The 27,972-nt window shown below is 40.2% G+C and overlaps 1 protein-coding gene across 1 annotated transcript in view; it reads left to right on the top strand.

Annotated features, from left to right (window-relative positions):
• Window positions 1–27,972, top strand: part of LOC124805166 (cytochrome P450 6l1-like) — a 169,149-nt gene that overhangs the window by 130,597 nt on the left and 10,580 nt on the right. Inside the window, exon 7 of the mRNA XM_047265648.1 lies at window positions 3–275. Coding sequence (XP_047121604.1) covers window positions 3–275 — 273 coding nt within the window. The remainder of the gene's footprint in view (window positions 1–2; window positions 276–27,972) is intronic.

The raw sequence follows: 27,972 nt of genomic DNA, 5'->3' as shown, positions 1-27,972 counted from the left end.
AGAGACGCTGCGCAAGTACCCGGCGCTGCCGTACGTGGAGCGGCGTTGCCGGCGGCCGCGCAGCCTGGACACGTCCACGTGCGCAGGTTCAGGTGCGGGGGTTCCCCTGGAGGCGGGCACGCCGCTGTTCGTCTCCACGCTGGGCCTGCACCACGACCCGCGCTTCTTCCCGCAGCCCGACCGCTTCGACCCAGAGCGCTTCTCAGAGGACGCCTGCCGCACCAGGCACCCCTACTGCTACGCGCCCTTCGGCCACGGACCACGCAGCTGCGTCGGTACGTACCAATGAATCCACACATGTGTCACGTGTTCTAATGCGATCACTCTTTTTCGATGATGATGATGATGGTTATGGTGATGATGGTGATGATGATGATGATGATGATGATGGCGATGATTATGATGATGATGGTGGTGATGATGATGATGGTGGTGGTGGTGGTGGTGGTGGTGATGGTGGTGATGAGTATGGTGGTGGTGGTGGTGATGATGATGATGGTGATGATGATGATGATGATGATGATGATGATGATGATGGTGATGATGGAGGATATGGGGCGCTCAACAGCACCGTCATCAGCACCCTTACTAGATGCTGACCTGCCAATTTCGAAGGGGGGGGGGGCGGCTGCTTCGAAGGACGAATCGATTCCAGCCCTTCTCCCTTAACGTTGGCAGGTGGCGTACCGGTTTTAGCTTTTAGGAGCGGTCTTAGAAAGAAGTCAGAACAAATCGTTGAACCACTTAGCAGTCCAGACTGGTTTTGGCAACCATTTAGCACTCCAGACTGGTCGTAGAGCTGACCATTAAAACTATAAAATCAGAAAGGCTAGCAAACAACGAAAATTTAAATTTTTACTTCCTAGTTGGGCAGTATATTAGGAAGTATACATTATTAAACTTGTAGGTGATTTGGGGTATGCAGAATGTAAAACCTCTGGCAGCAACAGAGGCTCTAATCCGGTCGAGTATCACTTTGAACTGAGCTTCAGTGACAGATATGAGTAAATGATTTCACGCCACTTCACTTCTTTGCCTTCACCTGTGGTAACTGTCAAGTGGTGAAGTGCCAGTCTCTTGGCAGATTGTGGCTAGACGTTATCAGTGAGTGGGATATCTGGAGAACGCGCTGGCCAGGGCAACAATCAAACATCCTCTGTGTCGAGGAAGATCAGGACAGTACAGGCAGATCTTGTTGAAAGAAAACTTCACAGACATGTTGAAGGTCAGGCACAGCCACCAGCTTTAACACTTTAGGAATGTAACAGCTGCTGTCCAACAGTTTATGGGGAAAAAACCTCTAGATTACTTAACATACATCTTTATTTATAACAACGTTTTGGCTAATACCATTGTTGTTGTTGTTGTTGTTGTTGTTGTTGTGGTCTTCAGTCCTGAGACTGGTTTGATGCAGCTCTCCATGCTACTCTATCCTGTGCAAGTTTTTTCATCTCCCAGTACCTACTGCAACCTACATCCTTCTGAATCTGCTTAGTGTATTCATCTCTTGGTCTCCCCCTACGATTTTTACCCTCCACGCTGCCCTCCAATACTAAATTGGTGATCCCTTGATGCCTCAGAACATGTCCTACCAACCGATCCCTTCTTCTGGTCAAGTTGTGCCACAAACTTCTCTTCTCCCCAATCCTATTCAATACTTCCTCATTAGTTATGTGATCTACCCATCTAATCTTCAGCATTCTTCTGTAGCACCACATTTCGAAAGCTTCTATTCTCTTCTTGTCCAAACTATTTATCGTCCATGTTTCACTTCCATACATGGCTACACTCCATACGAATACTTTCAGAAATGACTTCCTGACACTTAAATCAATACTGGATGTTAACAAATTTCTCTTCTTCAGAAACGCTTTCCTTGCCATTGCCAGCCTACATTTTATATCCTCTACTTCGACCATCATCAGTTATTTTGCTCCCCAAATAGCAAAACTCCTTTACTACTTTAAGTGCCTCATTTCCTAATCTAATTCCCTCAGCATCACCCGACTTAATTCGACTACATTCCATTATCCTTGTTTTGCTTTTGTTGATGTTCATCTTGTATCCTCCTTTCAAGACACTGTCCATTCCATTCAACTGCTCTTCCAAGTCCTTTGCTGTCTCTGACAGAATTACAATGTCATCGGCGAACCTCAAAGTTTTTATTTCTTCTCCATGAATTTTAATACCTACGCCGAATTTTTCTTTTGTTTCCTTTACTGCTTGCTCAATATACAGATTGAACAACATCGGGGAGAGGCTACAACCCTGTCTTACTCCCTTCCCAACAACTGCTTCCCTTTCATGTCCCTCGACTCTTATAACTGCCATCTGGTTTCTGTACAAATTGTAAATAGCATTTCGCTCCCTGTATTTTACCCCTGCCACCTTTAGAATTTGAAAGAGAATATTCCAGTCAACCTAATACCATTATCAGCTCAGTAATTAAGATTAAAGGGATATGAGAACCAGATACATTTGTCTGTACATTTTCAGACTTTCAAAATAAGAAAAATATAAAGAACAAAAACTTTTTAAAAAGTTTCCTCAACCAAATTTAGAAGCTGTGAAACAGTGTTCAGTGTCAGCATCAATAAAGCTTATGTGTAAGCGCGGCGCCAACTATCACCTGAAAAATTTGGTAAATGACAGATGAGAGGTGGCGCTAGTCTGTGTGCCATGCCTGAGGAGCTAATTTTATAAATGTGCAACTACACTCCTTTAAGTCGTCTTTTGTAATTTAGACGCTGTCTCTTCCGAATTTCTGAGCCGAGTTGACGGTTGGCATCCGATTCAGGCATAGGTTATATTGATACTGAACTGAATGTTGTTTTACCATTCTAAGTTTTGGTGAGTGAACTTTTTAATTTTTTTTTTATTTTTCATTTTTTGTTGCCTGATAATGTATAACAAAAACCTCTCGTTCTTATGTTCCGTTAATCTTAATTCGAGCTCTCATGATGGCAGTACCCAAAACATTATACACCTGTCAGCCAGAACATTATGACCACCTACCTTATAGCCGGTATGTCCATCTTTGACACGGATAAAGCGGCGACGACGCGTCTTGAAATGGAAGCAGTGAGGCCTTGGTAGGTTGCTGGAGGGTGTTGGACCCCATCTCCACACACTAGTCACCTAATTCCCGTAAGGTCCGGGAGGAGGGAGGGGCGGGCGATGAGCTCTGACGTCACGTTCAATCACATTCCAAATGTGTTCGATCTGGTTCGGAGGGGAGGGGGGGAGGGGGGAGGGGGGGAGAGCTTGGGGGTCAGCACATCAATTCGAACTCGCCACTGTGTTCCTCGAACCACTTCATCAAACTTCTGGCCTTGTGACATGGCGCATTGTCTTTCTGAAATATGCCACTGCCATGGGGAAAGATGAACGTCATGAAGGTACGTACGTGGTCTGCAACCAGTGTGCAGGTGGCCTTGCATGAGCTCCACTGGACCCTTGTATGGCCACGCGAATGTTCCCCATAGCTAATGGAGCCGCCGCCAGCTTATATTCGTCCTGCAGTACAGTTGTCAAGGAGCTGTTCCCCTGGAAACGACGGATTCGCGCCCATCCACCAGCATGATGAAGACGGTATCGGGAACCATCAGACTATGCAACGCTCTGCCACTGCGCCACCGTCCAGTGCCGATGGTGAAGTGCCCATTTTAGTCGTAGTTATCGGTGTCGTGATGTTAACATTGGCACATGCGTGGGTTACCGGCTGCTAATGGACATCATTAGGAGTGTTTGTTGCACTGAATGTTCAGACACACTTTTGCTCTGCCCAGAATTAAAGTTTGATGTTAGTTCCGCCACAGTTTCCGCCTGTCCTGTTTTACCAGTCTGCCCAGCTTCCGACACCTGTAATGAGGGATAGTCGCCCAACCCCCGACATATGGATATGGTTTCACCTTGGGTTCGCCAAGTGTTGAAGACACCACAGCACTCCTCGAACACCCGACAAGTCGTGTAGTATCCGAAATGCCCGTGCCGAACCTCCAGCCCATCATAATGTTCAGCAACCTAGACAGTTTCTTCATAAATTATTCACCATGATCATGGAGGCGTTCAGGAAGTTTATTTACCTTGTTAATAGGGTGCTGTCCAAACTGCCGGCTATACGAACCAGAGGTGATCGTGTTGTATACCCAATGGCATACCATCACGCTAGTTGTTGGGTCCATATAACTACGACGAATGTAATGTGGGAAGTTTCGTTCTCTCAGAGCCTCCACTTACAGATACGTCCTTGTGATGCAGTACACAGAACCAAGACTCATCTAAAAAGACAACATGGTGCCACTCCTGTGTACAAGTGGGCGCACCGCTGTGGCCGCTGCTGTGTCAAGGCAAGGCGGAAGAACGGTCGCCGTTCTGATAGCCAGTAGTGCTCCAAGCGTCATCACAGTGACCGTGTGGGTAGTCTGCTTGGTGCAGAAAAGTCCGTTTCCTGAAGCAAGGTAGGTGCTGTGACTGTGAAAAAATGCGTCTGTCCTTTGAGGCTCTAGTTAAAGGTCATTAAAAGATACTCAGATAACAAAAGTCATCAATTAGCGATGTGCAGACATACAGATGGCTGTAGTACAGCCTACACGAGGTATAAAAGGGCAGTTCATTTGTGGAGATGTTATTTGTACTAAAGTGATTCATGTGAAAAGGTTACCTATTTGATTATGACCGCACGACGGGAATTAACAGACATTGAACGCCTAGTGTTGTCAGTGCTAATACACAAGCACCACTACGTGAAGTAACTGCAGAAATCAATATGGGACATACCACGAATATATTCGTTAGGACAGCGCGGCGAAATGTGGAGTTAATGGGCTATGGGGCAGCACACGGCCGATGCTAGTGCCATTGCTAACAACACGACATCGCCTGCAGCGCCTCCCCGGGGCAAGTGCCTATGTCAGTTGGACCGTAGACGACTGGAAAACCGTGGAGTGGTCAGATGAGTCCTTATTTCAGTTGGTAAGCGCTGATGGTGCGGTTCTAGTGTGATGCAGACCCCACAAAGCTATGCACCCCAGTTGTCAACAAGGCACTGTACAACCTGGTGGTGGGCTGTGTTTACATAGAATAAACTAGATGCTCTGGTCCAGCTGAATCAAATGAAACCATTTTCAGCCATTCATAGACCTTATGTTCCCAAACAAAGATGGAATATTCATGGATGACAATGGGTCATGTCACTGGGTCACAATTGTTCGCGACAGGTCTGAAGAACATTCTGGACAATTCGAGCGAATGATTTGGCCACACGGATGACCTGACATGAATCCCATCGAATATTTACGGGACATAATCGAGAGGTCAGTTCGTGCACGAAATTCTTCATAGGCAAGACTTCCGCAATTATGGACGGCTACAGAGGCAGCATGACTCAATATTTCTGCAGGAGACTTCCATTGACTTATTGAGTCGAAGCCACATCGAGTTACTTCACTACACCGGGCAAAAGGAGGTCCGACACGATATTATGAGGCATCCCATGACTTTTGTCACCTCATGAGAGGCTCACAAAAGATGCAGCAATCAGCAGGGAAGATATCCATAGACTGAAGGATATGACGCAAGGTACAGTAGAGACATTGGGAACCATGGATCCGCAATTACTATTAACAAGGAAAGATGCAGTAAAGCACAGGCTTCACGTCATAGAGAGAGGATTGGATATTCGGTATGATGGTCCAGTAGGAAGCAACTTTCTGAGGAAAAAGAAGGTTGTGATTAATTATGGATAGAAGGCGATCAGAATAAAGTGTCAAAGTTTTCCGCTGCTGACAGTGAAGGGGACAGAAACAACACCGAAAGCTTTTTAAAAGCACATTGGATGTGTGGCAACTAAGGCGATGGGGAACGAATTAATAGACAATGCAAAAAGTGATATGTAATGACAGAAGATATGCTTTCAGACAGTCCTTGACTCAGACAGAAAAGAAAATGAAAATGAACAGAAATAGTAGATGGCAAAAAGGATCTACGAATAAGAGGATAAGACGCAAGTGGATCACAGATAAGATGGAACAGTGTACATCACAGGATGGCGAAGGAAAATGTAAGATATGCACATCAAAGCAAGTCGTGGGTTAAAGAGGCAAAATAACGTAGCACCGGAAAGTGATAACAAAGAAAAGATTTTAGAAATATGTGCAGAAACAGCTTTGAATCCAAATAACAAAAAAGAAGTGATCAATCTGGAAGAGAAGGTAGTGTCAGGAGCATACATTGCCAATTAGATGTGCAAATAGAGCATCGGGAATGTTCGCCTTGGTTAGAGAAGCAATCTGAACTGTTCATTTGAATAAAGAAGAGCAATCAGAATTGTAGAAACTCTGTAACGTCTATTGCAATGTATTTTCTCTATAGAAAGTTGAACAAAATTTCGGTGAGAGAAGCTTTTCCAATCCCCTACATAAGTGGGATATTGGACCAACTGGTGAAAGCCAAGTATTTCTCCACTTTAGATTTGGCCATTGGATATTATCATATTTCAATGGAACCAGCAGAACGATAAAAGACAGCGTTTTGTGTAAATTCTCAATAATGTGACTACAAAAGGATGCCAATGCGACTAAAGAATCCACCAAGTACGTTTAGGAGACTAATGAATGTTGTTTTGGTAGGATTTCAGGGTGCCAAGCGACAGTTTTTAGGAATTATAGTGATCACTGTTGCTAGAAGAGAAGCGTGGGAAGCAGTTCCGGCACAAAAGAAGATCGGCGCTGATTTGTCAGTCGACTACGCTTCACTGTCATTGAAGAAGGCTGAAATAAGTTCTCCTGCAACTAAGTTGCAGTGCTTAGGAATTGTGTTGGCCGTACAGCAGTTTCATCTATACGTTTACGGGAGACATTTTACTATAGTAACAGATCACAGGCCACTGACATGGATTTTCAGTGTCAAAGTTCCCTCATCGAAACAATGGGATTGAAACTAGAGACGTATTTTTAGACACTGTGTCGTTTATTAACTCAAAAACCTTAGTGAAAATGAAGATGTATTAAGTCAAATGCGCTATGATGATGTAGAGTATATAAATGAAAGTACGGAACACACAAGAGTGATTAGGGAAAGCCAAGAACACAGAGAAGAAAACGAGGAATTTAGCGCAGAGCAAAAGGCCGAAATCATGAAGGAAATGTATGATAATCCGCTAGAAATAAATCAATGGATGCCCAGAACTTAGGTCAAATAAAACTTACTAGCAGTGGAAAGATATGGACAGACACACAGAAGAATGTATTTGGAAGTGTGACAAACGCGAAAGGAATAAGTACATGCGGAACAAGACAAAGAGCATCTAGTAATTACAGACACACTGGCAGCAGTATTTGAAAAATTTTACATGAACATTGTAAGTCCGTTAGATACAAGAGAAACTGGCAGTAAATACATCTTGACATTCTTAGATGACCTGAGCAAGTTCACAGAACCAGTGCCATTTGAGAGAAAAGAAATCGAGACAGTGACGCAGAAATCAGTAGAAGAAATTGCGCTGAAGCACACAATTCCGTCAGTGTTGTTGGCCGACCAGAGATCGAATTCTTAAGCGAAGTCTTCAATAGAGTACGTAAACTATTAAGGATCCAGAAGAGCCAGACCACAGCTTTTCACCCAAAGACAAATGAGGCTCTCGAGGGAACACACAGACGCTTGTGGAATATTTATGACACATCATTAGAGAGGACCATAGTAATTGGTATTTTTGTATTTAATACAGCATCTCATAGTTGCACTAACCGGACGTAGTGGCCTAGCGGTTCTAGGCGCTTCAGTTTGGAACCGCGCGGCCGCAACGGTCGCAGGTTCGAACCCTGCCTCGGGCATGGATGTGTGTGATGTCCTTAGGTTAGTTAGGTTGAAGTAGTTCTACGTTCTAGGGGACTCATGACCTCAGATGTTAAGTCCTATAGTGCTCAGAGCCATTTGAGCCATAGTTGCACTGGGTACAGACCGCTGGAGTTAATGTTTGGAAGAAAAGTAAACATTCCAGTAGTTCTAAAGAAAGAGAAAAGAAATGCTGGATATTATTATGATGTTATGTAGATAAGTTGCGAACTGGAATAAGCGGCGCATCGAGTAGCGCGAGAAGGGATAAAAGAAGGCTCACTATGATAAGACAGAGAATCCAATAATATTTAGGACAGAAGAGAAGGTCCTTTTGTATGGCGAGACCATAAGAAGGGATCGTTTTAGGAAGCTAGATGCACAATTCCGAGGACCATACAAAGTGTAAGCAGTAACCAATCCAATTTTACAATTAACTTGCCTAGAAGTAGACAGTTGAAAGTACTTGAAAACGGGAGGAAAACCTCATGAATGACAAGAAGACTCGAGAGGAGACAGTAGCATGAAGAAAATATTTTGGTCCAAACGATACTGATTTCATGGGCATTGATCCTGCTATGTGAATGGTTGAGCACCAAATCCTGTGAACTTGCAGAGTTGATCTGAAAGATAGAAGACTGACCTGGGATTTATTAGCAACTTATGGACAATATAGAGCTCATGGATAAAGTGCGGAAAATTGTCACATATATGAACCTGAGTATGTTTGATGAGAAATTCCATAGAGTGGTCCGAGTAGGAAAAAAGGCGACCCAGCACTGCAGAAAAACTTTAACCAAATTAAATATCGGTAGAATAGAATGTAATCTTCAATGTAATGAGACTGGTAGTAATGTAGTCAGATTAGAGTAAACTAAAAACGTAGTTCAGCAATTAACCAACCGTAGCTCCAGATCCAGGTAGGGAAAATACTGTTTGAAGGGTTCTCGGGCGTCCAGCTGGATACGATCGTGGAATGTTCACGATATTTCGGCTTATAACCATTCCACCATCATCAGATGGTGCTGATGCATCAGTCCTAAATTCATTTGACACTAGCTGCAACATAAGGCTGGTCTCAGCGCCACAGATTCCATAAGGGCGACGAAGGTTGGCCAATATGAATTAGCTTTGGATCCCTTCCGTTACCGCAGTAGGTACTGTAACGTTCCATATGCATAGTGGCCAAGCGGCCCTTGCTTCCTCGTTCACGCCGCACCGTCAGCTCGAGGAAACGGACCCAACTCACTGTAGCGCCATCGTCTTAGGTCTCTCCCGGCGACCCTTCTTTGAAAACTGCTAATCCTGCCCCGTTTCAGTGGAGCAGAGAAATTTCTTATATCGATCAGCTAAGATAACGGAGCGTTAATAGATCGAGGAAGCGACTCTCACGGCTCAATGGACCACATGTAATTGTTACTTAATAAATATGGCTTAGAGGACAGTATATGTGGATATGAGCTGCACCACTGAATGGTGGGTTCTGCCTCTTGTTCACTCTGAAAAATGAATGGTTCTGGAAAATTATTTTTAAAATTAATTGTACATGAACTCCACCAAGTTTTCCAAAAGGGCTTCATTTTCAGAGTATTCTTTATAACTTTGAAAATGGTAAAGAGCAGTAATCAGTCGTCGTTTCCGTTCAGCTTTAATAAATTTTCTTCTTTTGAAAACATGTCAGATCGCGTAAGGCTACACTCGTTTAAAACGACGGCTACATTTGTGGCATAGAGCTCTGCGATGGTCGGGTTACATCGACACGTGTTTTATGTTGGCCAACACGGAGTTGGCCCGAGGCGCATGCCAGCCGTCTCTCTGTGGCTTAACGCACAGGTTATCACTGATCACCTCTGCACCCGCTGCCCTGGACTCTCTTCGCGTCTCCTGCAGCTTGTCTGCTTCAAAAACAACCGTAAAAATCAACTGGCAAGTTATGCTACTGTGCCTAGTATTATCCCAGCACACGATAATCTTGTCTTGATGTGTCACAAATGGTTCAAATGGCTCTGAGCACAATGGGACTCAACATCTGAGGTCACCAGTCCCCTAGAACTTAGAACTACTGAACCTGCGACCGTAGCAGTCGCGCGTTTCCAGACTGAAGCTCCTAGAACCGCTCGGCCACTACGGCTGGCTGTATCACAATGATTAAACCTTAGAATGGAAGTGACTGCGCGACCAAGGAAAATTTATTATAAATGTACTTCAGCTTGATGTCTTAGTTCAATTTATTTACTCACAAATCAAAATCTATGTGCCAATCCTGACAGTCAAACTCGTTACTCATTATCTCACTCACATCCCGTTGCCTCATGTTGCTCTACCGTAGGTCTGTCCATGTGATGGTCTATGTAAGATGTGCACTATCCGTAATAAGTTCAGAGTGGGAGGCATGATCAAAATTAGACAACACGAATCAGCTGTACAGCCTGATGAATGTACGACAATAACACAGAGGAGGACACAATTCGTAGCATAATTATGGTCAGGACAGCTCAGCACTCAATTGGCGAAGCTGGCATATCACAAATCCACAAAGCAACTCAGGAAATAAGCAAGGACGTAATTAACACCTGACTGTAAGCCAAAAAATCTCATAACTTCTGCAGTGTGTTCACTGATTATGCAGAAGACAACATCCCTAAATCGTTCTCATACCACACACAAAAATCACACCTCCCTTCACAATATGATTCGCTACACCATTTGGAACTTTAAACAACTGGCAGAAACTATAGGGTTCCTTAAAGATAGAGACATAAATTCGCAACGGAATTTATTACACACCTCGTGGACAGAAAGCCAAAAGAAAATGAGGTAGTGCGCCATGAGAAAATTTTAGGGGAAAGAGACAACACATTTTCTTACACTACATGTTTTACGCTACCGAAAGAGAAAAATCAGGATATGCTGACGATTCTCGCTGATTGTAGCTGCACTTCATTATTTAAAACATTTGCAAAACAGGAAGTATGCTCATGTAACCTGGAATCATTGCATCAAGCAGTTTTGAGACTGACAAACGTACACACACACACACACACACACACACACACACACACACACACACAGAGTAATGTCCAACAAAAAAGAGATCGGCGAAGTACGTCTAGTATCAATCACCTACCCACACTTTTACCTCTGACATTCCCCCCCCCCCCCTCCCCCCCAAATAAACATAAACAAATTATAGCAATCGCAGGTGTCATGATAAAAAGATTACATAAAGACTTATTGCTAAAAACGAACAAGAACTTTACCAAGTTTAAAATCTATCCTGGGACACACTGGTACTTCAGTGTTGTCCATCGTGGCCAACAAGTTGACACTACATCGTCATATTTTAATACGTTCAGAGCGTATACGTGGCCACTATCTATCCTCGTTTTCTGTACTATGTCGACTCATACTTGTTGACTCCGGTCTGGAATCGCATGCCGAATTTCTACTACACTGCTCATTAAAAGCTTGGAATACTGTTTTAAAATGTAGTCTACGATACAAGACGTCTCATTGACCTAGACACTTCTTGCATTATCCAGTTAAGAGCCCATATACCGGACGGTGGTTTACTACTGGCGTGCTTTGTGGCCGTTTTACAGTCACGTAAACGTAAAACGCTGCCGCAGCGGCACACCGCGAGTAGTCCAGTATCAACAGCAGCTTCATTCAGTTTCTGTTCAGCACTGCAGTAGCAAGCCACGTAGAGACATACAACATTTTGATGGAGTAAGGACAGGGGCTTTACTTTCAGCTAGTCATACAAATCAAGATGAAGCCGATCGCTCATATATCACTCAAACTGGTGTGTCTGAGGTGTGGAGACATTACAGAGAGGCGGGTAACGTGAACGATAGACCTGCAGATTAATCTGCAAGCTACAAAATAGAACAAAAGTAATTGCTACAACTTCTGCACTCGCTAGATATGTCTTACTTTAACTTCCTAAAACGCGATATCAAAAGAAATCAAAAAGGTCGCCCTGTTCTGGATCGGATTGGAAGAGCGCAAGTGCAATGTTCTTTATAAAACAAATCTTTGAACATGCAAGACGAGTGCAATTTTCGTTCTTTTCTCTGAATTCTTAATATAACTGATCGCTGAGCTTGGTCACTATGTATAACGATAACGCCGTTACTGTGGTAACAAGCAGCTTAAGTGTAGGAAAAATTGTAGCACAGTATAAAGGATCTTGGTATGTACCTCAAGACTGAGATTAACAGATATCAATTTGCTTTAACAGACAAAAATCGCAGTATAAATTAACAGAGAGCAAAGTTCTCCGAAACCCAAATGAAATTACAAAGTGATACCTTCATTGTCGGGAGGTAGTAAATAATGTGGAAGACTGTACGGAAAAATCACAAGATCTGTTCATCTGTGCAGCTCACCAATGCAAACGATACGACAAGACGTCACAAATTAAACCAAAGTAAACAAGTATTTTGACGAAGTAAGCAAGTAGCGAGCACTTTAGAATATTGATTCCACTACCACAATTGCGACACTTACATTCCCCAGAATCAGCAAACCATGCGCTCATCAGCAGCAAACAGCGGGCATGAGATGAGTAACCCTTATGTTGGGTGACGTCTGAATGACCACGAAACACAGATTTCCATCCAAAAGGTCTATATGGAGGGGATGACTCAATGCTGTTGCCAATGTGATGGACGGGCATATTGCTTATTTCATGTATAAACGGGGAAACTCTGGCAGAAACGTACCACTTTTAGCAAGCAAAATGTACCCTAACAAGTAAGTGGTTGGTACTAGGATGTAGCAGTGTTCCTTCGATTGATCTCCACGCCTAGCACGGTCGTGGGACGACTCAGACCATCTGGATGTATCAAATTTTGGAGTGAAAGCAATGCACCTTCTCACCTTGGTCATTTGACGCCTCGGTTTCTCGTCCTTTGTGCCGGAACAGAATAGGCAAAAATGTTGCGCTCAGTTATTCCCTGGGATGGCAGAGGCCCTACTGCAGCGAAAAACTCCCAGCTCCCAAAGCACCTTTGTCCCTCCTAATGAGATTGACGACTGCCTTCTGCTGACAAAGAGGACCAAGAAGCGACACTCAGAGAACACATTCCTACTGATAAAAGTGCAAAGCTTTCCTCCTAGCATATGTGCCAGTACACTTTAAATGAAATCAACGATGAAATGGTGGCAAAAATGAATCAATATCACGTAGCAATATGTGATAGTAGTGTCAACAAGTAAAAATAATTTTTGAGACACAAAGTGTACAAAAATCCCACTGAAGATCTTTATGTAATAACGAAACTATAAAACGTGGCGCTGCATAATGCGGAATTCCTCTTCAGATTGACTTTATACACTGGGAAAAATATGTTTGTGAATAAAAATACCTTAAAGTAACGTCAATAAAAGTAAATTTGCTAGTTGGGAACGCAGTGGCGGTTGTTATACAAATTTAAAGTGCAAAAATGCATTACAAACGACCTCATAAAAAAATGTATTCGATCTTGAACTTGGCGATTTTGTTAGTATATAGAAAAATCGCTGCAAATGGGAGTATTTTCTACTTCTTTTTACTAGTTTAAAATGTTTTCTTGTCGTGTAGGATCGATGTCTGTGTCTCTCTCTCTCTCTCTCTCTCTCTCTCTCTCTCTCTCTCTCTCTCTCTATGCTCCTTCTCTGTGTCTATTTTTATCTGCCCATCTGTCTCTTTGTTTCTTTTTTGGACCGTACCTAAGTGGCGGAACTTGTTGTACTGATGGACAAGATCTTACTCGCCCTGTATTGTCTGAATCATGAAGGGTTTGATGCAGTTATACAGAGAGATTTCCTTAATAAGTTGTCAAATGTAAAAATACGTGAATGATGCAATTCACATTAGACTTTATCGTGAGAACAATAAATAAAGAAATAAAGGAATCAGGCAGGAGGATTCCATATCACAAATACTGTTCCCTTAAGCACTAAAGAAAGCTTTCAGACTCTTAACCTATGGAAATGACAAAGGAATTCGAGTTACTTCAACGTAGTTGGATCAGTTGCGTTTTGTTTACGACAGTGTTGCACATTTCATCTCTACTAGAGATCAGCGTTGACACTAGTGGAAGAATTAGGTACAGAAAGTTTGAGAGAGAGCCTGAGAATTAATTATCAGGTGAGTAAAATATGTAAGATATATATCGAACAGAAAATTATAGAAATTGAGTATGAAGTCATAAAACCAACTGAATTCCTGAATTTACAGGCGTTGAATACGATCACATGACTGACTGGAAAATACTCGTAAATTAACAGAACAGTAAATCTGCGTATTTCAGAACCAAGTGTCTGAAACGGAACGTTAATACCTACTGTGTATTACGATGTTTAAATTGTGATATCTGGAAATGAAATCCACCGCAGAAACCGTCCAAGAGCTCAGCGTTACTCAGTTGCCAGCAGAGATATGCATGGTGAGAACTACTGGGAGATCTAGGCAAACAAATCATCATTGGTTCAGGTAACTCAGTTCAACGAGTTACACGAAAGAAGTACGAAAGCCTGCTGAAACTAATCCGTCCGGATTTTTTATATCCAAACTCTTGGAGATCTTTTACATAAAACATACGTCATTAACATTATACATTTTTATTCGTCATGTCCACATACTTGTTTCACAACATAGTCACCTGGCGACGAGCACATTTCTCCCAACGAGCGACCAGTTTGTTGATGGCGTAACTGGACAATGATTGACTTTGGTGACGGAGGCACAACCTTACCTCTGCTTGCACCGCTTCATCATTATCAACGTCCAGTCCTCGAAGGTATTCTTTAAGTTTTGGAAACAGGTGAAAATCAGATGGGGCCAAGCCGGGACTTATGGAGGATAATCGATGGCAGTGAACACAATGATGTGTCGACAGCCGGGCCAACACCTTGTAGCTCGAGATGGCTGAAAATGCACGCTAGACTAACGCAGACGGGCGTGAAGTACTGGAACAGGCTACGTAATTAATGCTATGAAGAAAAGTACGTAGCTGGATTAATACTTATCTTTAATCAATCATTGTGGTACATCGCTCTTGACGATACACAGGAGACTTTAATTACAATCACTGTAAGGCTAATGGCGCCTTGCTAGTTCGTAGCCATTAACTTAGCTGAAGGCTATTCTGTCTCTCGGCTAATGAGAGAGAAAGGCTTCGTACATCTAGTCGCTAGCTAGGTCGTCCGTACAACTGGGCGAGTGCTTGTTCGTATCACGAGACCTGCCTTGTGGTGGCGCTAGGTCTGCGATCACACAGTGGCGACACGCGGGTCCGACATGTACTAAATGGACCGCGGCCGATTTAAACTACCACCTAGCAAGTGTGGTGTCTGGCGGTGACACCACACACAAGGCGTCGGATTGTCGCAAATTTCGCAGCGTTAGTGTGTGGTCTGGCATTGCCATGCTGAAGGAGAGGTGTTCCATGTGTGAACTAACTCTTCGAATTCGAAACTCTATTAGAACACGCAGTTTCTCACTCACCAACATAGTTACATTACACACCACCATGTTACATGCTACAATTCGGAGCCCTCTAGCGGCAGAGGGCTGCAAATAATGTAAACATGAAGAACAAAGATGTAGAATGTTAATAACATTTGATTTATTTAAAAAGCTATAAGAGATCTCACATAAAAAGTCGGAGGCAGTGCTTTTCAGCACGCCTTCGCAATATTAAGGTCGCAATGCAAATAAACGGGAGATGAGTGGGACATGAAGTCAGGCGAATGGATGCTAGATAGCAGAAAACTCCTTGCTGAATTCCAGGAGCTAATGAAAGCCTGAAAAGATAAATTAATGGAAATAGGATAAGCGACAGTAGTAATATACACATGACTAGTATGGATACTAATAGTTAGTTAGTTAATGTTCCGCAAGACACTTGAATGATTCTTTTATCAAAATGGTGTGCAAAGAGTCTGTTGACAGGATGTCTATACGTTATTAGCGTGAAAATGCAACTACACCTAAAAACTATTTTTCTATAGCTGTAATTCATGATGAAGTCTGGAGGAAGCTTTTATCTAACAATGTATGTCAAATAACTGATGATGAGTGAGTAAAAATTTGCATTTTCTAGGATTCGGTTCTGAAGAATAAGTCTGTAAACTAATGTTGAGTGGTCAGATGCTTCCCATTTATTTTCAAAATTTTTTTTTGAGTTGTCGACGTCAGTATTCGTCTTTTTACAACGCTGGACATGCTTATGTTAGCAAGAGTAATGTGAACCTTGATTGGAGTAAATTTTTCTTTTGTTCTTCGTAACCAGACTACTCTTCACACCCTCAACGGCTTCAGGTTGCTGTTTCGGCGACTAGATTGTTCTTCCTTTATTTCTCAATGAGAGAGAAGTAATATTCTCTTAAGTCCTTTTTTATTTTTGTAAACCTCGACTCACAGATCGTTTGCAAAGTAATACCACCTTATCAACATTCACCACCTTCGAAAGCGATATCCGCGATATTGTTATAGTTCTCTCTTAACTGATGCTTTTTATCTGTATCTTCATTCCATGTGACACAAGACAAAATAAACAGTTCTCTTCGTAAAAATTTACTGTACCAGCAAGCCTCAATACCGTTGAACTAGTCAACTAAGCAGTTGCGTGTAAGAAACCGCTTCACTGCAAACGTTCAGTCTACCAGACAAAGACAATTAGCGACATATTTACATTCATGTATGTCTGTTCACGTAGTCTGGAGTGTGGAAGAATACTGACTTTATCTGAATAAAAACAAGTTGAGTGTGATCTCTCTGCACGCGAAGGACTTTTGCAGGCCGTGTTGGCTTGTACGACTCTTACGTAGTTGTTTACCAGGTCAACGTTAATGTCAGTTCTTTCGATACAAACATGCTAATAATTTTCACGACATGGAAAAACGCTTCTAGGGGAATCAGCTTTCTCAATTACTCCGATATTTTACAGTTTCTTACATATGAAAAATGCAATCAAAATGATGATAAGAAATTTTTTCTGAAGATAATCACTATCCTACCCCTCGTGTAAAACTAGCTGTTCTTGGCCACGCGTTGCTGTCACTCATTCTGTTTAAGTGGTAAAGAAAGAAGAAAGAAAGAACACGATTCTAATATGTGTGCAAATTGGGTATAAGTCCTAATCTCCTTTACCTCCTGTCTCTGCCATCACCTTCTACCCCTTTCTCTCTCTCTCTTCCTCTCTCTCTTCATGTCGTCCTACTCTCTCTCTCCCCCTCTCTTTGCCCATGATCTCCTCCCCCTTTCTATGTCCATCTTCTCTCCCCTTCTCTCTTTATCTCCTCCTGTCTCCCCTCTCTGACCACTCCTCCCTTCTGCCTTCTATGGCCATTTTCTCCCAGCATTATGTCCATCTCCTGATCACCGCTCTCAGTGATCTTGAGCCTTGTTTATTGTTGCTGTAAATTCAAATTCTGTAGTATTATTCAAATCACAAGCCGATAAGCCACAAATACAGCATTCTTGTTTTCTAATAATGTTTCACTATTGTGCACTTTATACATATTTATATTTTATACATATTCAAATATATAGCTGTTGTCCATCCGAAGGTTCATTAGAGCATTGTGTAAAAAATTGAAGGCAATCTCAAGAACATTTCAAAAGTTTTGGTAAAAACTTTCCCTCTTTATATATTACATATTTATTTACAAATTATACATATTAAAAATTCGTATATAAGAAGATGCGAGTACTCGAATGAAAATTTCGAAGCAATCAGTGAAAATTTTCGGTAACTTAAGATTTGGACAAACGCGCATGAGATTTTTGCCAACAATATATCCTCTTTCCTAATATGCACACCACATTCCGCTCCCAAAGTTTTATAGAAACACGTATGTAATCAAATGCAACACTGTGTGAAAATTTCATACCGATTGGAGAATAACTTTCGTAGATTTAAATATGTATAATGTGAAGGAGGAACACGGTTAGTAAAAATTCATGTTCGTTTCTCCTTAGTCTTGTATTTTCGAAAATTCTTCACCGATTCCTTTGAAATTTTTACACGACGTTGCATTCCAATACATGCGTGTTATATAGCTGCTGGAGTACCATATGGTATGTAACTACGTATATTATATGTATTACTTTTTTATTTTTTATGTATCTAAAGTAAATACTTAAATACAATATGGCGCTCCAACAGGTATATGGAAACACGGGCGTCTTCGAACGCAACTTTTTGTTAAAATTTCAAAGGATTTGGTGAAGAAGATTCTGAGATTTATGATTCTGTACAAACGAACATGAGATTTTCACTTACAACGTATTCCATATTTACCATGTGCCGCTAAAGTAGGCATATCCCCTTAAAAACTCGCGCGTATTCGACTGTAAGGTTCTGTCAAAGTTCAAAGCAACTGGTGAAAAACTTTCGGAGATTTGCGATTTTGTGTAAAGGAGCGAACATTTACATTTTTGTTTATATAGAAGGTTAACAACTTGATTCATGCTCCGTACGAGTGGGGTTCAATAAATCGTTCATAAATTGTGCTTTCTCTTTTCATTATTGTCTAACTGAAGTTGCACTGTGTCTTTAATGAGCTGGCTATAGACCGGACGCTGAACCACTACCGTCCTTCTGGAACAACATAACGTTCATCCGATTTGTGGTGCTTTCCTGATACATGTTACGAATAATGAACACTTGGTTAAAGAAGCCATGACGCCCCTGTATTACCGAAACTGACATCAGAAGTGTCTCTCTATTCAATCCCGCAGCTTCACTCGTCGTAACAAAAAAAGCCATCCTAGCGCACAATTTGAATCAGCTGTTGTTGCTATGTAGAAAAACCTAATATCGATATACTAAAACTAATATCTTTAAACCACTATAATTATATGAAGACGTCGGTTGTGCTCTTCAGTCCTGAGACTGGTTTGATGAAGCTCTTCCTGCTACCCTATCCTGTGCAAGCTTCTTCATCTCCCAGTACTTACTGCAACCCACATACTTCTGAATCTGCTTAGTGTATTCATCTCTTGGTCTCCCTCTACGATTTTTACCTTCCACGCTGCCCTCCAATGCTAAATTCGTGATCCCTTGGTGCCTCAGAACATGTCCTACTAAAAGGTCCCTTCTTTTTGCCAAGTTGTGCCACAAACTCCTCTTCTCCCCAATTCTATTCAATACTTCATCATTAGTTATGTGATCTACCCATCTAATCTTCAGCATTCTTCTGTAGCACCACATTTCAAAAGCTTCTATTCTCTTCTTGTTCAAACTATTTATCGTCCATGTTTCACTTCCATACATGGCTACATTCCATACAAATACTTTCAGAAACTACTGCCTGACACTTAAATCTATACTCGATGTTAACAAATTTCTCTTCTTCAGAAACGCTTTCCTTGCCATTGCCAGTCTACATTTTATATCCTCTCTACTTCGACCATCCTCAGTTATTTTGCACCCCAAATAGCATAACTCCTTTACTACTTCAAGTGCCTCATTTCCTAATCCAATTCCCTCAGCATCACCCGACATAATTCGACTACAGTCCATTATCCTTTTTTTTTTTTTGTTGATGTTCATCTTATATCCTCCTTTCAAGACACTGTCGATTCCGTTCAACTGCTCTTCCAAGTCCTTTGCTGTCTCTGATAGAATTACAATGTCATCGGCGAACCTCAAAGTTTTTATTTCTTCTCCATGGATTTTAATACCTACTCCGAATTTCTCTTTTGTTTCCTTTACTGCTTGCTCAATATACAGATTGAATAACATCGGGGACAGGCTACAACCCTGTCTTACTCCCTTCCCAACCACTGCTCCCCTTTCATCCCCCTTCAATGGTAGATGATATGAAGTACTTGGATTTTGATACTCTGGTGTACCTGGAAACCATTAAGTCTACATCTTCAAATCATCAATTTTTATTTTCTTCAAATTATTTTTTCATCTTGGACTCATGACCTCTACGAACCAAATGAAAATAAATAATAGTAGAGCTATAGAATTGTGAGAAAATTTATTAATAAACACAAATTACAAATAGTATTTTAACATAAACATCATTACAGATGAGCATTGTTGCAACACTTTCTGTAGGTTTCATACATTTTCATCTTCTACAGTTGTTGTACTCCAAGTGAATGAATCAATATAAAAGTTTTTGCACTCCTCTGGGATGTACTGTTCCAGTTTTTTTATATCTTTTATCTTAACTTCGTTTATAAGACATTTCTCTCCATGTGCAAAGGTTGTTGGGAATCTGATATTTGCTAGAGGTTTAAAAAGTCTGAAAGAGTTTGAATCAGTCCATCAATGAGTGATCGGGCTACTAATACCCCTGGGTTGTGGCTGTCATACTCAAACATATTGTACTGTGAAACACCGAAGTTGACTTTCATTGAACTGTCCTTTCCCATTGTTTATAAACCCTGGGCATTGCGTTTGAAAAGATCTGGTCACCAGTCTTTATAGCTCTTAACAATGTTGTTATCCTCAAGGTAGCTGACAATGAATAAGTTCTTTTTATTGGCAGAATGAAGAATAAGTTCAATATATTCTTTCACAGTGGAAACTCTGTCAGTTTGTCGTATCTTTCTTCATGTATATGAACACAAGGTACGAAAGAGTGCCCCCTGATAGGAAAGTATTGAAAGATTTTTTCAAACATACCAAGCCCTACTATTGCCATTAGGAATCTGACTACTGTATTGTTACAGTTTTGTCCTGGGCAACCATGAGAGAGAATGTGCATCTCATTAATATTTTTACCAAAGTAATGTTCTTCCAAAAAGTGAGCAAGCAACTACAAATCTCATTAGCTCCCTTTTTGCTATTCCTTCGTGAAATACAAAGAAATGAGGTTTGCCGGTCTTAAGGTCATAAACACAGAAAGTAAAGACCTAGAGATGACATAAGTAAAACACTTACTGCACTGGAATGCAGGGAAGTGGTACGTTCTACATGAAATCCACACATATGCCCTCGACATCGTCGTTTTGCTTGCACTTCTCCTACACACTTTTATCTTTCTATAACACTCTTTGGTCCTTAGAATGTGAACCATTTGCTCAGCACACCCACGCTTTTAGCTGAATCACGAAGGTAAGTGTTTTTTAGTTCCTCGCAGAAACCACAATCATCTTTTTGAGGTCTACCAAACATGTAACTATAATTTTCGTGGAAAATTTTTTAATAAAATGCATATTTTACATCGAAATCAGTGTACGTCTCTAGAAATAGTGAATCCATGATCTTTACATTCAAACCGGCCTTCAAATACTTAATATCTCTGCATAGTGAGTAATTTTTACCTCAAACGATTCAATGTGTTTCTTTATTTGATCAATAACATCACCTTTTATAGCTCTGACTCTGCGTCCCATGCTCTTACCCCTGTTAGCTACAGCAGATTTTCCTAAAACCAGGAGATCTCCTAATCTTCGAATCCTCCTGTCACTCTTCAGGCCATCAATAGTAATAAATGCAGTTTTACATACCAGTATTCTCTTTCCCTGAACCTGAACATGATATTTGAAGTTCTTCTAACTACTTTTTGGATTATCCTTCCTTGGGCGCCTGCGGGTAATTTCCGTAACTTCCATAAGACCTTGTAGATACCCATCTTTTGCATTCTTGCTCCCGAATTCCTTTAACATTTCCAGGACCTGGGCTCTGTCGATCTCATCAGTGACATCGAAATAGCGAAGCTTACAACTGGAATAGAAGAAAGCAATGTTTAGAATAAACAAGGGAAACATAGGCTGTATGTTTCAGTATACATGTACAAAACATGTGTTCAACATTTAGTTTTTTAATTCATACTTACTTGCAATTTTTCCCCGTTGCAGTTGCAGGAATGTTTTGTCCTTCGTAGTTAATGTACGCTTCTCCTCGTAATCTAGCTTTCTTTATTATGATGGGTTTGTGTATATCATAATTCCGTATGCCTTTCCTCTTGTTGTGACTGTTACCTTCTTCATTTGAGTCGATGCTCTCTTTCCTGATGAAATTGCCATTACTGATGAAAGATTAGACAACAACCAAAGAAGATCTGTCTTACAAGGTGGTGCCAACAATAGATCATGAAATCGGTACTGATAAATTCTGATTTTTGTTAACGTAGGGATATAAACCATAGGCTACTTCCTGTGATTTAAAAAATATTACATAAAACTAATGAGAAGATATAGTATGAAAAGGTCATTAGTCCTGAACTCATGACATTTTCGTAACAGCTAAATATTTTGACAACGATTTTATTGGCTTTAAAGGCAAAAACTCATGACGTTCTCAACACAGATACATGCGTCTACAGATGGCGAATGCAAAAATATTGAAATCTGCAGTTGTGAAAAATTTGACTTACGACATTTCCGTAAGAGCTGATTCAATTACATGTTGTGAATGATCTGAGCCAAGCTTTTCCTGATACCCATGAGCCAAGCTTTTCCTGATACCCATTTGCCTCTTTGATGGATATCAGTTCTTCCACTGTATCTTCCAAACGTTTTACGCTTAACCAGTCCCTGCTCCCCTACTTTTCTACCTACTGTGACACGCTAAGATTTCTCAACATTTCTGTTACAGTCTCTTACGAGTGAAATCGTCTCTCACAATTCCGGTTGGCTTCTACTCGATAATCGCAGCGTTTTTCGTGAAACCAACATATTACGAATCCCGCATGTTGGAAAAGTAAGTCGGCATTAGTCGTACAAATGTTTTACGTGCAATGTCTCCCACAGACAAATTTCAGTTCCTCAGTACCGTTACGCATAACTAGAGATATCGAAGGTTAAGTATCAGAGATATAGATTAGCATCATTCTCCTGCAGGAGAAAAAAGAAAGTGTTGCAACAGAAGAAGTTGAACGCAAGGAAAAATATTTAAACAAATAGGTTTTGTGCAGATCAGAACCTAGAACCATGTACCTGTGAGTTATACCTGTAGATTACATCTTTGGTGGGTGTAATTGTCTACAGAGCTCCTCTAGAGAGCTTTCAACTATTTGTGAGAAATCTAGATCCATTTGTAAGCAACCTGTAAGACAATAAGAAATAATTAGTAATTTTTTGAAGAGTTCAAAACAGATTTCTTACAGCATTCTGACGGGAAAGATGTTATTGGAAAAATAATTTGGCTGTTTTAATCTGATTTTGGCGGTAAATTTTCCAACTCTTGTGCAGCAAGATAGGAGGACCCTGATTAATAACATTCTTAAAGACAGTTTTCAGGATGAAACGATTAATATGTAACGAGTTGTTAATGGACTATCTGATCAAGATGTACAATTTATGAAAATAAACAATGTAGCACCTAACAGCACTGAGGAATGCTGGTGCAGAGCACGGAGGCTTATTAATGAGAAGAGTATAAAATGTAGTGAGAGTAAGATTAAGTGCAGTGGATGAGGTATACCTGGAAAGAGACGTTAATGTCAACTTCAATATATTCCATTGTAAATTTGTCTCAGTATTTGAAAGTGACTTCCCTAAAATTTTTCCACAAACTCCATTAAAAAAAGTAAGCTATGGATAACTAGATGGATTAAAATTTAGTGCAAAACTGAAAGGAAACATTGGTATAGACGCCACAATAAGTCACGAACTGACATTACTTGCATTCTGCAAAAAATACTATAACTTTTTAAGGAAATTAATTAAAACGTCCAGAAATATACATGTCCTGACAGACATTAATACTGCAGGTAATAAGATTAAAACTATATGGGATATTGTCAAATTGGTGACAGGAAAATTCAATTTACAAGATACCACAACAGTATTATACTAAATAACAATGTTATGACTGACGATTCACAACAATTTCTTTAAGAATCACTTTCTAAATGCAGCAGAAAAAATGAAATTATGATGTTCCATTGAAGAAGCAAGAGAATGAATTTAAAAATCCGTTCCACAAAACCTTAAGCAACTAGAAGTAGTCCCAACATCTTTCACTGAAATTATAGATTTACAGAAGCTAATAGATGTTGACATAATTTCTAACATAATTCTTAAAAGTTTTTTTAACATAATAAATCAAGTTCTTGGTGATACATTAAATGCATCACTAGCACAGGAAATTTTTCCAGACCGTTTAAGAGAGGTGACAATAAAAACTTCAATAATTATTCTCCAGTTTCCTTACTGACGTCTTCCTCCAAAATACTCGAAAAAGTAATGTACTCGAGAGTGATCTCATTTTTAAAAGTAACAGTTTACTTGGCATGTCACTGATTCCAGAAGGTTTCTCAAATGAAAATGCTATATATACTGTCACTCACCAAATATTAGAAGGCTTAAATAATATAATATGGCTTTTTGCTATTTTTGTGATCTTTCAATAGATCTGATTTCATAGATCATGTTATTCTCTTATAACTGGAAAAAATTAAGTTTTATGGAACTGAAGGCCACACACAACTGGTTTGAATTATATCTAACAAAATTAATACAGTGTAAAAATTTGTGCTGAATAATTCAAAATAGGTTGAAAGGAGGGAATATTTTAGCGACTGGGGAGAAATCACAAAAAGAGTCCCACAAGATTCAATTTAGGGTCCACTTTATTCCTCATGTACATTAAGTTTCACTTAATGCTCATCAAGTGGAATTGGTACGTTTTGCAGACGATATTTGTGTTGTAATAAATTCCGTTAGAGTGGAAGCGAAATATAAAATTGTTATTTGTTTTTTAAAGAATTATCAAGTGGTCCTGAGAAAATACTCTCTTTTAATTTTGAGAAAACACACTACAATCAGTTCTATACAACAAATAGAGCCATACCAACAATTGATGTTGTAAATGAACTGTGATCAGTAAACAGGATAGAATGCTCCAAATTTTTTGTTTTGTTTATACTGAAGTAAATTAGAACTAGAAGAAACACATTACTGAGCTGCTAAAACAGTTAACTTCAGCTACTTTGCTAGTCTTGGATACAAACGAATGAATCTTCTGACATACTTTGTATTTCCCACTCAGTAATGTCTTATGGAATAATTTTCTGCAGTGACTCACCACTTAGAAAGGAAGTGCTGACTGAAGAAAAAAAAACAGAAAAAACAAAAAACAATGAGTAATAAGAATAACAAGAGGTGTTTACCGACAGACATCATGTAGGTAGCTCTTAAAGGAGTTAGGCATCTTCACTGTGCTGGTGAAATTCGTCATAAAATGTTAAATGTCCGACAGACAGCATAGCAATTTTTAAATTTAACGTAAAATAATATCTTGCAAATAAAGCCTTTTGTTTCGTAGACGAATTTTTGTTTAAAAACTGGTGACCTGTGAAAAAAGAAAAGAACCTATTTTTAAGATTACTTTTATAAGTAGGGTGAAAAGTCAATGTGTTTATTAATGTTAACTTCATTCACATGTTACATATCCTCCAAACTGACTCGTTCGACATAATTTCCATAAATGAATTGTTCAAACACTTCGTGGAAAATGTAATTAACTAACTAACAAATTGAGTCCTGAGAAACATATGTGTATCACAAAATTACACCAAGAGACCGCAGTAAAGGCTGCTAAAATAAAGGAATGTACCATTTTCTTCACGTACAGTTGAGAAAATATGATTCTTGTACTTCATATCACCATTTAGTCCTACTCTCAGGTGCATCACTTTTTCATTTCCGTTGTCACTGATTAACCCCATGTAGACAACTGCTTTTACATTTTTATGTTTCATTAAAGAAACATTTCCACATTTTTCAACATTAAAAATTGCTTTCCAATCATCGCACATGGCTATTTTCTTAAGATTTTCATTTTGAAACAATTTATATCGCATAACACTTCCCCATGAATGTGGCCTCTGTGTCTTTCTCGATATGATTGATTTGTAGTATGGTTTGACAAGAAGAGCCGAGTTGTTAATTCCATTTTATGCACATAAATAATTACGTTCTTCTGCGAAGTATTTGAGATCACGAATCTTACCGCCCGCTAATACAGTAATACATAATTTACTGTTACTGGAATACTACAACTATTCTTGATTTTCTTTGCTGTTCATTGTCGTTAGCTGGGAATCACATGTCAATTTTGAATCCCTTATAATTTTTACTGTTTTCTTTTTCTCCATCATTCTTTTCTGACGTTACTAAGTATCTTTTCATCTTTTCTCAGACAATTTCACCGGTTTTCTTTCCTCTTATTACTTGGAATCCTATTAAATTTTGATACTTCCGTCCAAAAAATATTTACTTCTCCTGATGCTTCTACTTTCTTGTTGTGTCTTTCTAAATGTATGTATAGTTCCTCAAATCCAGCTTACACTTATTTTCGTTTCTCAGTGAGATTTGAAAAGCTCTGTTTTGCTACTCTGTTGTAATATCTTCATTCATTCTGTATTAATGAACAAAAAATATCAATCTTTTTCCTGTTTGTTCTTTCTGTGATTTATCTATTTTTTATGTATTTCACAGTTACATTTAATTTCCAGGATTCTGTTGTTACTGGACTCAATCTTTTCCTTGTATTGTCTCACTCTTTCTCTAACACCTGCTGTTTGTCTTACTTATAACTGAGTACCCGGCGTTGACTGGGTATGTATTTATTCCAGTTTTCTATCAGTACACCCTCTCTCTGTCCATCTCCTCTTTCACTCCTTCTCTGTCAATTTCCTCCATCCCTCTCTTTGTACTTCACCTCTTCCACTGTGTACATACCTGCCTGCCCCTATGTCGATCCATCTCCTCCCCCTCTCTCTGTCCACCTGCTCCTTCCCCCTCTGTCCATGTCTTCCTCCCCCTTCTAATTCCACCTCATCCTGTCTCTCTCTTACACTATCTCCTCCTCCCTCACTTGCTGTCCATCTCCTCCACTTCCCTTCTCCTGTCCATCTCCTCCTCCGCCTCTCTCTGTCTCTCTCTTCCTCTCCCATGTCCATCTCCTTTCTCTCTGTGTCCATATCCTTCCTCTCTCTGTCCATTTCCTCTTCACCCTTTCTCTGTCCATTTCCTTCTCGCCCAATTTGTGTCAATCTCCTCTTTATATGTATATGTATAAGAAATTTCGTTGAAATCGTTCCAGAGACTTAGGAAGAGCTTCTTACCTGTGAATCAGCCTATGTATATATCTCAAATACATCTCACAAGTTGTTGTTGTGGTCTTCAGTCCAAAGACTGGTATGATGCAGCTCCCCATGCTACTCTATCCTGTGCAAGCCTTTTCATCTCCGAGTAACTACTACAACCTATATACCTTACTGTATTCATCTCTTGGTCTCCCTCTACGGTTTTTACCCCACACGCTTCCTAAACTGGTGATCCCTTGACGTCTCTTTTCCCCAATTCTATTCAGTGCCTCCTCATTAGTAATGTAATCTAGCTAGCTAATCTTCCGCATTCTTCTGTAGCACCACATAGCAAAAGCTTCTATTCTCTTCTTATCTAAACTATTTATCGTCCATGTTTCACTCGTTACAAATACTTTCAGAAAGGACTGCCTGGCACTTAAATCTGTACTCGACGTAACAAATTTCTCTTCGTCAGAAAGTCTTTTAATGCCATCGCCAGTCTGTACTTCGACCATCATCAGTTATTTTGCTTCCCAAATAGTAAAACTCATTTACTACTTTAAGTGTCTCATTTCATAATTTAGTTTCCTCAGCATCGCCTGATTTAATTCGACTATATTCTATTATGCTCGTTTTGCTTTTGTTAATGTTCATCTTATATCCTCCTTTCAAGATACTGTCCATTCCGTTCAATTGCTCTTCAAAGTCCTTTGCTCTCTCTGCCAAAATTGTAATGTCATCGGCAAACCTCAAAGTGTTATCCCTGGATTTTAATTCCTACTCCAATTTTTTTATGTTCCCTTTACTGCTTGCACAATATACAGATTGAATAACATCGGGGATAGGCTACAACCCTGTTTCACTCCCTTCTCAACCACTGTTTCCTTTTTGTGCCCTCGACTCTTATAACTGCTCTCTGGTTTCTGCACCAATGGTAAATAGTCATTTGCTCCCTGTATTTTAACCTTCCTTTTCACATGTATTAACACATTTCACCAAGGCCTATATATCTAGCGAATTTCGCCCTGCAGTTTCGTTTTCACGCAGCTCGGTGTTTGACGTATCTCCTGAGCTATGTGCTACACGATGATATAACTTTTGGGTACAGCCAGGGGTATATGTGGCTACTGTCTGCGAAATGTG

The sequence above is a fragment of the Schistocerca piceifrons genome, chromosome 7, assembly GCF_021461385.2.
Source record: "Schistocerca piceifrons isolate TAMUIC-IGC-003096 chromosome 7, iqSchPice1.1, whole genome shotgun sequence".
NCBI lineage: Eukaryota > Metazoa > Arthropoda > Insecta > Orthoptera > Acrididae > Schistocerca > Schistocerca piceifrons.
This window is presented reverse-complemented; position numbering and strand designations above follow the sequence as displayed.